Raw genomic sequence first — 17,812 nt, 5'->3', positions numbered from 1 at the left:
ACTTATTGCATAAAATATTTCCTGCTGTCCTGATAATAGAGTCATTAAGAATAACTACCTTCCCTGTGGGACCAGTGTATCTTGCTAGTGATCTCACCTTGCTTCGAGATGCACGAGAGCAGGCTGTAATGTCAAGGTGGGAGTAAGTACTTCAAAAGTACCCTGATTTAATTCCTTTGAGGGTATGTTCCTCTTCTTCTCTCACTCACTCACTCACTCAAATATTTAATTTGCTAATTTCTTCACTCTTTCCATACACAAAGACATTTCCTATGACATTATGTCCAACTACCACTAGATCGGCAATCATACTACACAGTACGTGCAATACATCTTGATTGGCAGGAGAACTACTTTTGGCAATTCCAAGCTAAGATATCACTTGCTCTGGGTCATATCTATTGCTTCTCTAGTCCAAAGTATAATTTCAGTTAAAAACAATCAGTTACTCCTCCAGCATTAAGCATGAATACTACTGGAGTAATGGTATGTGATATGCTTGTACAATAGGAATACGTAATATGTTATTCCCAGCTATTATAACAATGTATATGTATATTAGTATTAGTAGTGACACATGATGCAAGAAAGCAAGCTTATAAAGTATCAGTTAAAAAAAAAAATAACCTTCCCACATCATCTGTCCATCCCCACCAATAATTTGTTTAGTTCTTCCTTGAATTTATTCAAACTACCAACCTCCACAACAACAACAACAGATGGAAGTTTGTTCCAACAAGTGATCACTCCCTGGCTAATGGTAAACTTCCATACATCTATCCTGCAACCATCCTTCCTCAATTTGAATTTTTGCCCCATTATGTGTAGTCTTAGCAAGGGGAAGAAGAATGCCATCAGCATTGAGCTTGCTGAGTTCATTCAAATTCTTGAACACCTCCATCAGATAAAATATTGCTAGTGTGTGTGTGTGTGTGTGTGTGAGAGAGAGAGAGAGAGAGAGAGAGAGAGAGAGTCCTAAATTTGACTCTGCATTAAACTTATTTGGTGTTTTGCTTTACCAAGGCTAAGTTAAAAAATTCTTTCTTAAGCAATTGAAAATAGGATAAGGAAATTTATTGTTTTCTCTTTTCACCAAGTAATAGAACACCAAGTGCAACAAGAAATTCATTTGACACAAACCTTACTTCAAGATTTCAACCCACAATCAGCTGAAATGTCTATCAGCTTTTCTTTCTAATTGTTTTAATGAATTAGAGTGAAGTTAAAATAATGGTAGGATCTATTGAATCAGGAAAGTAAAACAGATACCATTATGAAATGTTTTTGTGGACCACCTATGAATTCATGATCGACTGTTTGGGAAATGCTGTCCTGCTGCATGCTCTGTGGTGATCTAACTTCTTTATTTCAGATAACGGAATGGTTGATTCAGTCATGTGCAACATTCATCAGCCAATCTTACATTTGCAAATTATATTTATTTCATTTTTTTTTATTAACATGTGGAATTTGTTTTATATTTTGTGTTCTTTCTTATTAAAAGCTTTATATTAGGAATAAATTAGAAGAAAGACTACAAGGAAGTAATATTGAAAATTTATACTAAAATCTGTAATTAATAGTTTGGACGAGTCAGTCCTGGAATTTACCTTGACAAGGAGCCACTTATCACAGATCTTAGCAGAGTATACACTTACAGTTATCTAACAGCAGAGCCTACTCAGGGTTACCTTCGACGACCTATTGAACCTCATCCTCCTAAGTCTCCACAGTTTCACAGGCCACCAGGTAAGTTAATTTTTCTTATTCCTTCACTTCCCTTGATATATGTAGCATTTTATTATTAGAAACTTTCCTCTAGAAATGAAACTTCATTGTTCCAATTATATATATTTATACTTTTGTTTCATGCTTCTTTAAAAAATCCCTTTCTACTTTAAAAGGAGTGAGTGTCACTGGTGAATCATTGAGCAAATTAGCTATCTTAATCACATACGATTTGATTATAAGTTTATGGTTGTTTATTTATTTGTTTACTTCTGCCTAAAGGAAATTTATACAGTCATATGTCAAACAGTTATAAGGAATATCCCAAAATTACTATCAGATTACATCTGGTATGATTAAGTAATTATGTAAAAATAAAACTATTAAGCAGCATTCTAAACTCTTTTAAACACCTTATCTTCAATGAATCCTATCCCTATCTCCAATGATCTTTCCCACAAAGGATGACTGGTTATTTATCTAACACAAATATCTATTACATCAGTCTGTATTTTAAGAAACATTCTCTGATGTTTTACTGCTGATAGGAAATCTGAATTGCATTTAAGTGAAATTTTGAAAGGTACTTGAAATTTGCTCTGTCATGTCAGAATTTTTTATAAAAAAATAAAGAAAGAAAATATTGGTGGTGTGCTTCTGGTTTAGTTTGTATTTTTACAGATAGGTAATTTTTTATAAAATACTGAGAAAAATACATAAAAACAGAAATATTAAAGGCTACATCCTTCTATCATGCATAGATAACTACAAACTGAATTTCTTATATACTAGATTTGATTAAACTTGTGCCAATTTGACTTCCTCAGGCAGCTGTTTCAGTGTCTTGTTTCTCTTTTTAGTATTCAGCTGTAGTCAGCCACCCTACTGACATTCCATCCCACATACTTCCCCCCTCTTCTTTTATATCTTGATGGACTCTTTCTCCATAGTTGAGATGAGAATGCAAGAAGTGTACCTTAATACTCATTTGCAGCTTAGTTTTTTTAACTGCTCCAGCGTGATATTCATGATCATCCCATAATCTATGTACAGGTAACCTTCATATAACATGGTAGTTTGGTTCCTACAAAATCTTGTGTAATGCAAAACTGTGTTATACGGGACTAAGAACCAGTACAAAAAGGGGTATTACATTCCAAAAGCAACAATAATATGCCATTTTTTTAAAAACTATTGGAAACTTAATTTTTATATTAGTAATAACTTAATATTTTAACTTTATTTTTATAATAGTAGTAACTTAAATAGTAATAACTGAACAAACATCTTACTTTACAAACGTATATGTGAAATAATGTACATTCATTTAATTTTCTTTCTATTCATCACTGCTGAGCTGTTTGTTTGTTTGTTATTTGGTTTTTAGGAGCATTAGCAACTAAGGCCATATTGCTCCGGGGATATGCAGTGGTCATTCCCTGACCTTTCCGCATCCTCCATATTTGGTGGTGACGGGCTCGAATCCCGGTCTAATCAAGAAGCATGTGCTACGCACTGCTGCTCCTGCCCACCTGGCTACGGAGGCACCCACTGCTAAGCACAATCTCTTCTGCAGCATCTACATTTCATGTACCTTCTGCTCTCTTTGAAAGTCACAAACTGCACTCTTTGAAGTCACAATTATTTTTTATGGTCTCAAACAAGCACAAGTTCAATAGCACAGAACCTAACCCAGGGATCTCCCAAAAAAATATAGTGGATCCCCACTTTAAATGATACGTGAAAATCGGAAGAATATTTTCCAGTTAGCAAAATAAAAATAAATTTACACTTACATACATAGCTTAATTAATATGTACATACCAATTGATATTTCTGTTCACTGACTTTTTTTTTTTTTTTTTTGGTTGTAAAATTTAAAACAGTAAAAATGATAAGCAATTAATAACAAAAAACACGGCACACAGAAGTTGCAACAAACACGATATGGAGTAATGAGTTTCTGAAAATTTATTTGTTTTTTTATATGATTGAATATTTCATGGAAGGGGAAACACATTTCATCATAATAACGTGAAAACCCACAGAATTCCAGCTATCTGTTTATAATTGTTTGCACTAACAGAAAAGCCCAATAAAACGGAAAGTGCAAATTGTTTTTATTGTTTTATGGTAGTGACCTCTAGAAATGTGCTTTAGAAAAATATTACGAAGGCAATAACGACTAGCGAGTGAACAACAGGGATTCACAAAAAGGAATGGAAACATTGAAAATTACATCTAACATAACAGCAGGGCTTTCCCAGCACAAAAGCTCAAAAATACTGTGTTATGCAAGATTTCCAGCAATTCTCAAAATTCTCAGCAATTCTCAAACCGTGTTAAAGCGAAACTTTGTTGTAGTGTTGTGTGAGGATTTCTGCAATTTATCAATTGTGTTAGAGTGAAACCATGTTGTAGAAGTACCAAATTATACAGGGGTTGCCTGTATTTCCAAAAATATTGCATACTAAATATACATGAAAAAGTATTGCATTTTTTGAACTTGATGATAGAGACTGTCTTGGTGGCCATACCTTCCTTTCGCAGTGTTCACTTCTTGCTCGACTATCTCACTTGCACATAAATCAAGGCATTTTTGTGTAATGAAGTTGTTAAGCAGGTAACAGGCCAATAACTACACACTACCCAACCATGATTCTTGTACTGAATCTTTTCCAAAAGAAGTTTAACATTTTCATGGTTTTCTTTAAAATGTGCTCAGTAGGCTACTGCAACAGATGCATGCTTGTTACCATTATGAAGGAGATTTCCTTTGAGGATTTTCTTCGATAAGTCAATAAATAGCCTCTACTCTGTTGGTCGATAGAATATTCCAGAAAAGTACATAACTACAAAAACATTGTTGCAACATATCATTGAGCCCTCTTCGGGAAAATGGGGAACAAATTCTGTCTATACCATGAAAAGACTGTTCTAGGAAAGAAAGTTCTAGACTAGAAAATTCTTGGATTTCAGTCTTGATCCTAAAAGCCCTGTAGACTTTTTGTGTAGATAAATCTGTAACAAGATCATTGAGTTCATCTGTGTAAACACTTGTGTTCCACAGTCATAAATTTCTTCCCCACAATAGTTTATATCATCCTCTGGATTACAAATGTCAGATTCGGGATCTGATGATGTATGTTGAAGAACAACTGGTGAAGGTGGTGCGAGTAGTTCAGGGCCACGAAATACTGGTCTTACAGCTGAAATAGTGTTGTTTGGGTACAAAATGCTCTGTTTGTTCTTCGTGTTATGACCTGCTCCATTTACGGAACAAAAGCAGCAGTCATTAATATGATCCCAAGGTTCTTTCCATGCCTTGGGAGCGGCAAAATCACAGCTTTCTTTTTAACCACATTTCTCAAACTCTCCAACATATATAGCACACTTTATGGGTGGACACAACTTTTATTTTGGTTACCCTAATTTAATTCCAAAATATGTGGCATATGCATTTTTCACAAATGTTATTTTGCCTCATTTGTTTTGCTTTACCACGTTACTGCAAATGTAACAAATTATATTTGATTGTTCACACAACAATGAGTTGCCATTATCAAAGACAGAATATGAAAATCACATTAGAAGCAACTAGCTAGTAGTTAGCATGACTTGGCAAGTTTTATATCCATCTGACTTGCAAGTCTCAACCTGTCTAATCATGTCTTGTGGACATCTATACTTGACAGTCACAAAGGAAGTAGTATGCATATTGCATATACATGGAATGTGTATTCAAGAAAACAGCTTTCATTGTTTGCAAAAAGGCTGTACATGATAAGTAAAAGTGGTTTGGATTTTTTAGAATTACCACTGAAAGTACACCCAGTAAATTTTGGAAGCATCAAAATCTGTACAGACCAGTGTTATTAAATATAATTCTCAGGATTTGTGAATAATGTATTCTTTATCCTGATTGAGCAAATTACTGAAAAATTATCAAAAATATGTAATTACTTTTGAATCTTATTAAGTGTATTTCTTAATAGTCACTTGCTAAATGATCTTACCTAAAGGAGACATCCGTAGTCAGGAGCGGTAGTGCAGTAGCACATGCTCTTTGAGTAGACCAGAGCTCAAGCTCCTGATTGCTAAATACAGTCAATCTCCCAACCCGCACTGGACCAGCACGGCAGATTATGGTCCATTTCCCTCAACATAAATTGTTGAGGAGGCTTCTATCCTGCAGTGGATTGATAATGCTGCTTAATGAATTATTAAATCCTTCTAGCTTTTTTTTTATATACAGGGTGTTTCAGTTAAACGTTTCAGAACTTCTAAGAGGGGTAGGGTACATCCTGACAACTCGAAATCATATAGCAATGTGGGGTCGGAAATGCTTTCCTGAAGCGGTGTTGTACACGGAAGCACCATAAAAAGAAAAGAGACCGTAAGTGAGAAATCATTTTAATAATACATGAAAAGAAGCAAAAGGTACATGGATTAAAGTAAGTGTTCGAAGTTTCTTCAACCTCGTATTGCTTTCGCACAGTGGTACCTTGGAAAATGTGCTACAAATCCCCTTTTTCCTGCTGAAGTGTTGTTTTCCGATGAGGCATCCTTCACAAGGGAAGGAATTTTCAACACGCATAACGACCATATCTGGGCGGTCGAGAACCCGCATGCAATACGACGTCGTGCAGCACAGATTCGATTTTCGGTCAATGTATGGGCCGGTATTATGGGAGATCACCTCATCGGACCTTACCTGTTACCGTGTCGTCTAACCGGACCTATCTACTTGATCTTTCTGCAGCAAATATTGTCACAACTTTTGAGAGATGAACAGATTTCTGCATCGACGCAACAGACAATGTGGTTCCAACACGATGGAGCCCCTGCCCATTATAGCTTCGTAACTACCTGGATGTCACATTTGGTCAACAGTGGATCGGACGTGGTGGTCCCGTGCGTTGGCCTGCTCGGTCACCCGACCTATCATGTCTTGATTTTTATTTCTGGGGTCATATGAAATCGCTAGTTTATGACACCCCTGTTGACAATGCTGAGGAGCTGGTTGCAAGAATCGCAGTAGCTGCCGAAGAAATTCGCCTGGAGTATTCCAGAATGTTCGGATGTCCATGCGTCGGAGATGTGAGGCGTGCATTGTAGCCCGTGGAAGAAACTTCGAACACTTACTTTAATCCATGTACCTTTTGCTTCTTTTCATGTATTATTAAAACGATTTCTCACTTACGGTCTCTTTTCTTTATGGTGCTTCTGTGTACAACACCGCTTCAGGAAAGCATTTCCGACCCCACATTGCTATATGATTTCGAGTTGTCAGGATGTACCCTACCCCTCTTAGAAGTTCTGAAACATTTAACTGAAACACCCTGTATATATATATCTAGGAGAATTTGCTACCATATTAATTCATAATTCCTAAACCTACAAAAATAATAATTTACAATATCAGAATAAAGTCATTCACAAAACTCAGTTTACGATTGAGTAAAATTATTGCCTTTCATATGCATTGTATTAAAAGAATACTAAACTAATAATAATAATCTTAATCTTTTTAATAATCTTATTACTAATTTTTATAACTTATAACACATTTGAAACTATCTTTAAATATACTTAACTTTTCAGAAATATTTTATTACTAAATTAAAAATATTTATAATTAATTACTGTTGACTAATAGACTGCAGACTGCTTGGCTTTCTGTCAGATAAGTTCATTATTAGACTACAAGAAATATATAGTATTCAGTATATAGGATTAATTTATTTAATTGACAAACTCTATTGATTCTCATAAGATAAACAGTTTTTGTGCAGTGAAATTTAAGTGTCATTCTGTGTGACAAAAAGAAAATGAGAGATGCTTTCATAAGCACTTACTTATACTTTGGAGTAACACACAAGCCATAGAAAGTTTTTCACAAAAAGGCAGCATAAAATTTTACCACAGGATGTTATAAGTTTTTTGATTTGAAACCCATTAGTCACTTGATTTAATTTCTTTGCATTCTTGCCTTTGGACCAAACTTTCCCATTAACAGCTATAAAATCATGTTCATTCACAGCTTTCTCAACTTGGATTACCTCCACTCTGCATACTGTGTAGTGAACAATTAGAGAACTTACTTCTGAACTTATCTTTTTGACATCCACTTCAAATTTCACAACTAAAATTCCGGATTTCACAAGTAATTCTGTTGTAAAATTCTACATTTACAACACAGAATTAGTTTTTTTTATTATTATTTATTTATTTATTTACCCGATTTGCTGCTTCTTCATCATTTCTTTACAAAAAATAAAAATAATAAAACTATTAAAATTAGTTTAAAAATTTTTTGCCAAGTTCTACTGATTTTCATTAATGAATTGGATGTCAGGTGTCTGCTGTGGTGGTCTACATTGCAGAATAGGAACACATGATAATAACATTCTTTGTAATGTTCAGTGATATTTTATTGGACTCGTGCAAAGCTAATTAACAATGTCTTTCAGTAAGATGCCAAAGAAATACAGCGTAAATTTTCAGAAGACACGCATGCAAGATTTCCCATGTATTGCAAAATATATAAAACATCTTGTGTATATCTTCTGAAAATTCCCCCCCTTCTTTTTTATGTTTCATGCAATAGGGAAGGTGATGTAATCAGACGTTTGCAAACAAATAAGCATGATGACAGCATGTGGGGAGTAGAAAGAAATGCAAAAATAGATATTGTGTCATCGTGTATTCAGAACGTATGACATCATCACATTCACTATCAGGAAATATGTTCCTGATAGTGAAATAATAAAAAATTATGACTGTTGAATAAAACAAAAGCAACAGCATTTTTAGTGAAATTGCATGGATAGGCAAAGAAGTGGTAGTGTTGGCACTGAAGAATGGACCAATTTCAATTGCTACAGTAAAATAAAAACCCTTGAGTTAAGGTTGAATTTGAAAGTGTCTGCAATTCTACCCAAACACGATAGGAGGGAGTATACGATGAGAGCCTTGTCGATCAATTTGGCCCTGGAGAGATTGTGCAAGACTCAAGGGGTAGAAATCTTCTCAGCCTGGTCTGTGCTTGTTAACAGGAGAGACTGCTTCTACAGGGATGGGATACACTTAAATAGAAAGGGTGCAAGAATATTTGCTGATGCTATCAAGGCAGAGTAAGATTGGTCGGAAAACTGCTAGCTTGGGGGGGGATACACAGATTAATAGATTAACAGTAGCCACTCGCAGAGGTAAAAGTGATTCTTGCACTACTTCTATTGAAATGCAATTGAGCAACAGCCTGGAAACCAAGGCAATGGGGATTTCCAGGACTGCTGGGAGTCATAGTGGAACAAGCAAATACATGGTCTATTTTAGGGTATCTAAGAGCAGAAACAGGTGCATGTATACTTGCATGTACACCAATGCTAGGAGTATAGTTAATAAATTCAATGAGCTTGAAGTGCTAGTCAAGACATCGAAGGCAGATATTGTTGGGATATTAGAAACATGGTGTCACACAGACATAAGCAGTGCAGAACTGGAATTTGGAGAGTACAATGTATACAGAAAGGATAGACAGGACAGGAAGGGAGGAGGGTTTATACTGTTAGTTAAGAAACACAGAAAATCTAAGAAAGTGCATCCAATTGATGTTGGTGGACAATGTAATGTTGAGCCTGTTTGGTGTGACATAAGCACAGGGAAAGGAAAAATGAGAATAGGTGTGTGTGTGTTATAAGCCAAATGAATCTGATGAGTATAATGAGCAATTGTGCAGAGAAATAGAGTGGGCCAGTAAAGCAGAGTGTCTTATAATGGGGGGGGGACTTTAATTTCCCAGAAATTGACCGGAATTTGTGGGTTGGTCTCACACACACATAGTAGGAAGGCTTTTGTGGATTTATTGGATGATTGTTTTCTACATCAGCATGTTCAGGAGGCAATTAGAGGATGTAATACTCTTGATCTGATTATCAGTAATGATTCTTCATGCATTAAGAATCTGCAGATAAAGGAACCACTAGGTGGCAGTGATCACAGTGTGCTCAAGTGGGATTTACTCAAAGAGGTAACTACCATCAAGGGTAAAGGGAAGGTGACTACAGTGGCCTGAGACAGTATTTAAATTCTATACAGTGGGACCAACTGATGACGTTACCAACACCAAATTCAAAATGGGAAGCATTCAAAGAATTAATCTTGGAAGCTACTAGGCTTTTCATACCAACAAAGAAATATTGTTCAAGATTTAGGCCTAAATGGATGTCAGATGAATTAATTAGACATGACAGAGAAGAAAAATGCATGGGATACATATAAATTAACATGTGACACAGAAGCCTATGATAGATATAAGCTGGTCTGTAACCAAGTTACAAAAGAGGTTAGGCAGGCGAAGGCAGATTACGAGAAATCTTTGGCAAAGGATGCAAAGAAAAACATCAAAGAGGTCTTTACTTATGTAAACTCTAAAAGAAAGCGGATGAATCAGATTGGTCCACTTGATATCGATGGTTCACCTGTTGATGATCATGCTCAAATAGCTAACAAACTAAATGAATATTTTGCCTCTACATTCACACATGAGGAGTTATTCAGGGAGGGGAATGCCAGAGGTGTATTCAACTTTGGCAGTAAGCTAGATAATCTTGTAATAACTGAGAGTAAAGTGGAGGAGAAATTGTTGAAGATAAATATAAGAAAGACACATGGGGGTGGATGGAATCGATACAGTTATATTAAAGTAGGCGGTAAATGGAAGTAAGCAAACCCTTAGCCATAATTATGGCTAAGGGGAGGTCTCCACAGACTGGAGATGTGCAAATGTGAATGGAGGATCAAAGAGAGACACAGGCAATTACAGACCTGTTAGTTTAACTTCTCTTCCAGGGAAATTAATGGAAGCACTGCGGGATCATCTAGACAAGACTTCAGTTTTAGCTCTGATACAGCATAGTTTTTGTTAAGGGGAAGTCTTGTGTGACCAATTTGATTGGATACTATGATGTTGTCACAAAGGAACTGGATGCAAAGAATAATTTTGATATCATATATTTGGATTTTAGAAAGGCCTTTGATACTGTTGAACATGGAAGTCTGGCCCCGGGTGCCAAGCGTTTCCGTGGCCAAGCGATTCTTGCGAGTTTATAAAACGTTTTTCCTCCAAGTGACAGAGTTTTCCTTGTTTTTCTCTTAGAATTAATATTTTCTGTTAAGTAGCTCTACTTACTTAAAAACACTAAGAAGAGAGCCCAGAAGAAGGCAAGTACCTTTTTCTTTAATTTAGCTAGCTATACTAACTTACTAACTCTACGCTTGGCCACCAAGCGGCACTGCTCCTGCCTCCCCGTGGCGGGGCCGGTAACCTGGGTGGTAAAGGCAAACCCCCAGGGCAAAAAGGAGCGATCATGGATAAAAATCATTATCCAAACTTAGAGCCTTTGAGCTCAAGAGCGGAAGATTCTTAACCTGACCATGACTCAAGTCAACCTAAAAGACTGCGAAGAGAAGCAGAATGTCATGACGATTGCCCAAACTTCCTGGTGATTCATTCCCTATCTGCCCAACCTGTGGGTAAGTTGTCACCATTCTTAATTCAGAAAATCTTGGAGTCAATTGCTGGATCACCAAAAATGGTTAAAAGACTGCAATCCGGAGACCTTCTGATAGAAACAGCCACCTCAAAACATTCTGAGCGGCTGTTAAAAACAACAACATTTGGTGGGTTGACAGTAGAAATTACTCCCCACAAAACACTAAATTCATCAAAAGGTGTCATCAGCGAGTGGGACCTAATTACAGTCTCCGAAGAAGAACTACTCCAAGAACTCAGCAGTCAGAAAGTTGTAAATGTAAAACGGATCATGACGAAAAAAGATGGAAATCTTACTCCAACAAGATCCATCATTCTGACATTTAGCACTCCAGACTTACCATCCTCTATTAAAGCTGGTTATTTAAACTGCCGGATTGGACCATACATCCCGAATCCTGTTCGTTGCTTTAAATGTCAGAAATACGGCCATTCCCAGCAGGCTTGTCGCGGGGAAGCCACATGTCCCATCTCTGGCTCTAAAGATCACACCCAAGCGGATTGTTCAGTCAAAACTCCTGTTTGTCCAAACTGCAAAGGAAGCCATCCAGCCTTTTCCAAAACTTGTAAGCTATGGATAACAGGAAAGAAAATACAAAAATACAAAATTGAAAATAAAGTCATGTTTCCTGAGGCACGTAGACAAGTTATGTCGACTATGCCTAGTGGCCGTTCTTATGCCGCTAGAACTAGAAACTTTGTTTCTACTGCAGCTCAAACGGATGTATCAGTTCCGCCTAACACCTCTCTAGCGAATTGGCTTAAATTTACACTTTCAACCTCTAAAAAAGATAATCCTCCGAAAAAAACTAGCGAAGCCACAAATACTCCAATCAGTATTCCCACTCATACCCCATTAGTCTCAGTTGAAAAAGAACAATTAAAATCTCACTCAGTCTCAAAAAAAATGGAATCGCCTACCAATAATATGGATGTAGATGAGCTGCTAAGTAACGAGGAGCCCATTCTAGAACTCCATGCAGATGACACCATGGATATTGGACGCCCCACATTCCCAAAAAAAGACCGGAAGAAATGTCCCACGAACAAAAAACTGTCAGACGAATCGTCCTCAGCTAAATCTAAATAATGTATAACATCATACAATGGAACTGCAGAGGACTAAGTAGTCATTCTGATGACTTAAGGGATTTACTAGCTCAATTCAATCCCATAGGTGTATGCCTACAGGAAACTTTCTTGTCACCCCAAATTTCACCAAAATTTTCAAATTATGTGATATACAGACGAGATAGGAGTTCAAACTCTCCTGCTCGTGGCGGAGTAGCTATTCTTGTTAACTCTGACATTCCATCCAGGCCGATCCAATTGAGAACCACTCTAGAAGTTGTCGCAGCTCGTATTGCAGTTGGTATTTCAGTTACCCTTGTTTCCATCTATATTTCATCATCTCTACCACTTCCGCATTCAGAACTTGACAGCCTGATTTCACAATTCCCAACTCCAATTTGTCTCTTTGGTGACTTTAATGGACATCATCCATTGTGGGGGTCTACTACAATGGATAGAAGAGGCAAATTGATGGAGGAATTCATGAGCAATAATGATCTTAATTTATTAAATTCTGGATCTCCTACTTACATACACCTAGCAACAGGATCTGTTTCTGCAATAGACTTGTCAATTTGTTCACCATCTATCTTTCCAATCATGACATGGTCAGTTTTAACCGATCCCTTTAACAGTGATCACTTTCCAATTATTTGCTCACTACAAACAAGAGTAACTCCGAATCCTGTTCAACGATCCAACTGGCAGTTTAAAAAGGCAAACTGGGGAGGCTATTCTGCCCAAATACTCTTAGACAGATGTTATGTTCAAAGACAACATATTGATGAAGTAAATACTTATATAATCAATCAGATTCTCACTGCAGCTAATGGTTCCATTCCAAAATCCACGCCTTATCACAAACACAGGAATAACTGGTGGAATACAGATTGTTTAATTGCCAAACAGGAAAAAAACCGTGCTTGGAATAATTTCCGTAAGTATCCCACCACTAGTAACCTAATTGCTTATAAAAAACTCAAAGCGAAAGCTAGACAAGTTAGGCGGAAAGCGAAACGGGATTCTTGGATTGCTTTTGCCTCAACCATTACCAAAGACACGGATACATGAGTCATCTGGAAAAGAATACAGGCATTAAATGGCAAATTTACTCGGCTGCCCTTTCCGATACTTCATTGGAGAGGGAAAGACATTTCTACTCCTGAAGAAGTTGCAAATGCATTAGCAGAATCATTTGCAAAAATATCAGCTTCTGCCACCTATGTGTCCACCTTCCAGAACATCAAAGCAGGTGCGGAACGGTATAAAATCAACTTCTTCACGCGCCGCTCACTGCCATACAACCAACCGTTTACATTAATAGAACTTCAAGAATCATTAAACAGATCTTCCAATAGCGCTGCAGGTCCAGATGGAGTTCATTACATTATGCTAAAGCATTTACTTGATGAAGACTTGAGAACTCTATTAATTTTTTATAATCGGATCTTCACCGAAAATGCCTATCCTTCTTCATGGCGCCATTCGTTCGTTATCGCCTTACCAAAACCAGGAAAAGATCCTTCCTGTGTTGAAAATTACAGGCCAATATCTCTTACGAGCTGCATGGGAAAAATTTTCAAAAGGATGGTTTATACTAGGCTCACCTACATCCTGGAGTCAGAGAATCGCCTTCCAGAACAACAATATGGCTTTCGGAAAAATAGATCAACGCTGGACGTGCTTATCAAAGCCGAATCTCATATCCGCAATGCCTTTGTCATGAAACAACATCTAGTCATGGTCAATTTAGATCTTGAAAAGGCATTTGATACAACATGGCGTCCATGGTATTATTAGGGACCTTTACCATCTGGGGCTTCGGGGCCATTTGCCGGAAACAATTCAAAATTTCCTGCAATTGCACTCTTTTCAAGTCCGATACAAAAACGTCCTCTCTACATCTCACATACAGGAAGAGGGAGTTCCGCAGGGATCAATACTCAGTCCAGCACTGTTTTCAATCCGAGTTAGCACAATGACACGAGATATCCCAAAAACTGTTCAAACTTATATGTATGCAGAGCCGACCGGGCTAGCCGAGTGGGTAAAGTACCTGCCCGGCAACCCAAAGGTCGCGGGTTCGATTCCCGCCTCGGGCTTGGATCAAAGTACTGCAAAAACCTTGGGAGGTGCAATATGGCCACAGAAGCCGATGCACCAATAACTACCAAATCAAAAAAAAAAAAAAAATATGTATGCAGATGATCTTACCATTTCCTGTCAATCTCAAAGTATGAATACCATTGAACGGCAGCTACAACTAGCCATAACCAAAATAGAGGCCTGGACTTCACGGAACGGTTACAGATTGTCAGAAAAGAAATGCACTGTCACTCACTTTTGCAAGAAGCGAGCTCTCCATCCGGAACCTGAACTACAAATAAACAATACTCCAATCCCGATTGTTAATACCGTTAAATTTCTTGGACTATTACTAGACCGCAAACTAAATTTCCAAGCTCGCATCAGTTATTTGAGAACTTCTTGTTTAAAGCATTTAAATATACTTCGTTCGGTCTCATCTATGTCATGGGGAGCTGATCGGTGTACTTTGTTGCATCTTTATAGAAGTTTAATCCGTTCACGACTAGATTATGGTTGTCCAGTGTATGACTCTGCCAGGAGCACTACTTTAAAACGGCTAAATATGATCCACCACAGTGCTCTGAGGACTGCACTAGGAGCTTTCAGGACTTCTCCTATCCAAAGTCTATATATTGAAGCGCATGATCCCCCATTACATCTGCGTAGAAAAACACTATTGCTTCGCTACGCTGCTAAGATCCAGAGTCTACCATTGCACCCAAGTTGGGAGTATCTCTATAATACTCGTTGGGACGCCTTCTATGAGAGCAAACCAAATGAAAATAGACCTGCCTCTATCAGGATAAAAGAGCTTGTTCAGACTTGGAATATCAATTTAAATGAAATTTTCCAAGACACAACTACACCTGTTGCTCCTTGGACATATGTGTCTGTCTCTCAAGATACATACTTCCTCCAGTGGGGGAAAAATATACCTTCCTGCAATATCAGACAGTTACATTCAGCTCATGCTATGAACAACCATGCCTGTAAAATTTATACGGATGGTTCAAAAACTGAGAGTACGGTAGGTGCTGCGGCGGTTTTCCCTTTATGTACAATTTCAGCCACTCTACTGCTTGCCTGCAGCGTCTTCACAGCCGAATTATATGCCATTAAGTTAGCACTTAGTAAGATAATTGAGCTTTCCATCTCATCTGCCATAATTTACACAGATTCTCTTAGTGCTGTCTCTGCCATAAGGAAGAATTCCTCCATTTCTCACCCTACATTGAAACAGATTCATTCCCAGCTATTCGTTTGCAGTGTGTCCGATCAGTCAATCAGATTTTGCTGGATCCCTGGCCACTCAGGCATTCCGGGAAATGAAAGTGCTGACTTTGCCGCTAAACATCCGGAAACCACTCTCTCACAACATCCTCAGGTTCCTTTCTCTGATTTTAAGTCTGTCATACGCAAAGCCTGCTACAATAAATGGTCACAGACCTGGAAAAGTGACACTAACAATAAACTATACCAAATAAAAGAAGACCCAAAGCTGTGGCTGTCTGGCTTCCGAAGAAACAGACGAGAGGAAGTAGTACTGGCAAGACTGAGAATTGGACACACTCACCATACTCATCTCTTCCTATTATTGGGAGAAAGCCCACCACAGTGCTCATCCTGTCAGACGCAACTTACAGTCCGTCATTTCCTGGCATTCCCCTTGTCCCTTGCATTCAACCATCCGGTCAAACACTTTTCAGTCACTGTCTACATTGAATATATCACCTGATTTATCTCGCATCTTAGGAAATGAAGCAAATATTGAAGAACTTTTATTATATCTAAAACATATTGGTTTGTACAGAAGTATATAATTTAATCTCTCTAGCAATACGTTTTTTGTAAATTAACGATTAGGAGACACAATTTGGCCGTAGTAGCCCTTGTGTCGTTAAACCGAACAACAACAACATGGAGTGTCTACTGCACAAATTGGAGTAGTGTGGCATTGGAGGCAAATTGCTGCTATGGATAAAGGGATGGTTGAATGGAAGAAGAGAGAGAGAGAGTGGCAATCAATGGACACTGCTCTTCATGAACTAATGTTATTAGTGGAGTCCCACAGGGTTCAGTGTTGGGTCCATTGTTGTTTTCTGTATTTATAAATGATATTGATGATGGTATATCAGGCTTAATGTCCAAGTTTGCAAATGATACGTAGGTTGGCAGGGTTGTTCATGACACTAATGACAGTACACTGCTGCAACAGGATCTAGAAAAGTTGAGCAGATGGGCTGAGAAGTGGCAAATGAAGTTTAACATTGACAAAGGTGATGACAAATACTACATATGGGAAGCAGTAATCCCAGAGTAACATTTCAACTCTGTGGTACCACACTGACAGTGGTAGAGAATGAATAGGACCTGGGGGTAATTGGGCAGGTAGACATGAAGTTTTCTGAGCAGAGCAGACGGTCTGCAAGAGTAGCTCATAGTGTCTTGTCAATGATATTCAGGAATTCTTCTAGCAGGGATAAGGAGGTGATAAGGAGAAGGATGTAGAGCTTTTGGAATGAGTACAAAGAAGGGCAACAAGATTAGTGAATGGAACAAAGGGTTTCTCTTACAAAGAAATTCTTAAGTTTTGCAAATTACATTGTCTGGAGACTAGGCACCTGCAAGGTGATCTGATTGAGGTGTATAAATCCTTGAATGGTTTGAGCATGCTCAATGCGGATTGGATTCTTCCGCTTGCTCAGAATAATCACCTGAGAGTGCATAAATGCAAATTGAGGAAAGACAGTTGTAGGATAGATGTGCAGAAGTTTGCCTTTAGCCAGCAGGTGGTTGATTGCTGGAACAAACTTCCATCTGTCATTGTAGAAGTTGATAGCTTAAATAGATTCAAGGCAGAACTAGACAAACATTTGGAGTGAATGGATGGGTGAAATTAGTAGATTTTTTTTTTTTTTTTTTGGCTGATGCTATATAAGCTTGCTTTCTTGCATCATGTGCCCTTGTTAATGCTAATGCTAGTAGTCAAAGATAGCAAGCTGCTGAATGCAGCTTGCTCTTAATATCAGCATTGGACAGTGACTCTACAAGGATAGAATACAAGGGTATTGGATTCCATCAAAAATCTATCTAGCACTTAGTACTGATAAGGCACCTATTATGGTAGGCCTAAAATTAAAAGGTCCACAAGGGAATTAAAAGAGTATTAGCATTATTAGAGGCATATGATGCAAGAAAGTATTTATATACTTATATAACATCAGCCAGAATAAAAAAAGAAAAAAAACAATTCCCATTTCACCCATCCATTCACTCCAAACGTTTGTCGAGTTCTGCCTTGAATTTATTTAAGCTGTCAACTTATATGACGACAGATGGAAGTTTGTTCAGCAATCAATGACTCGCTGG

The 17,812-nt window shown here is 37.7% G+C and overlaps 1 protein-coding gene across 2 annotated transcripts in view; it reads left to right on the top strand.

Annotated features, from left to right (window-relative positions):
• Positions 1–17,812, top strand: part of LOC150085662 (actin-binding LIM protein 2-like) — a 579,562-nt gene that overhangs the window by 384,071 nt on the left and 177,679 nt on the right. For both annotated transcript variants that reach the window (XM_090374167.1, XM_090374166.1), the window contains one exon: positions 1,584–1,749. In XM_090374167.1, the coding sequence (XP_090230293.1) occupies positions 1,584–1,749 (166 nt within the window). The remainder of the gene's footprint in view (positions 1–1,583; positions 1,750–17,812) is intronic.

This window comes from Mastigoproctus giganteus, chromosome 5 (genome assembly GCF_048544385.1).
Source record: "Mastigoproctus giganteus isolate SK-2022 chromosome 5, ASM4854438v1, whole genome shotgun sequence".
Lineage (NCBI taxonomy): Eukaryota > Metazoa > Arthropoda > Arachnida > Uropygi > Thelyphonidae > Mastigoproctus > Mastigoproctus giganteus.
The sequence above is the reverse complement of the archived record's forward strand: the minus strand, read 5'-3'. Positions and strand labels throughout refer to the sequence as shown.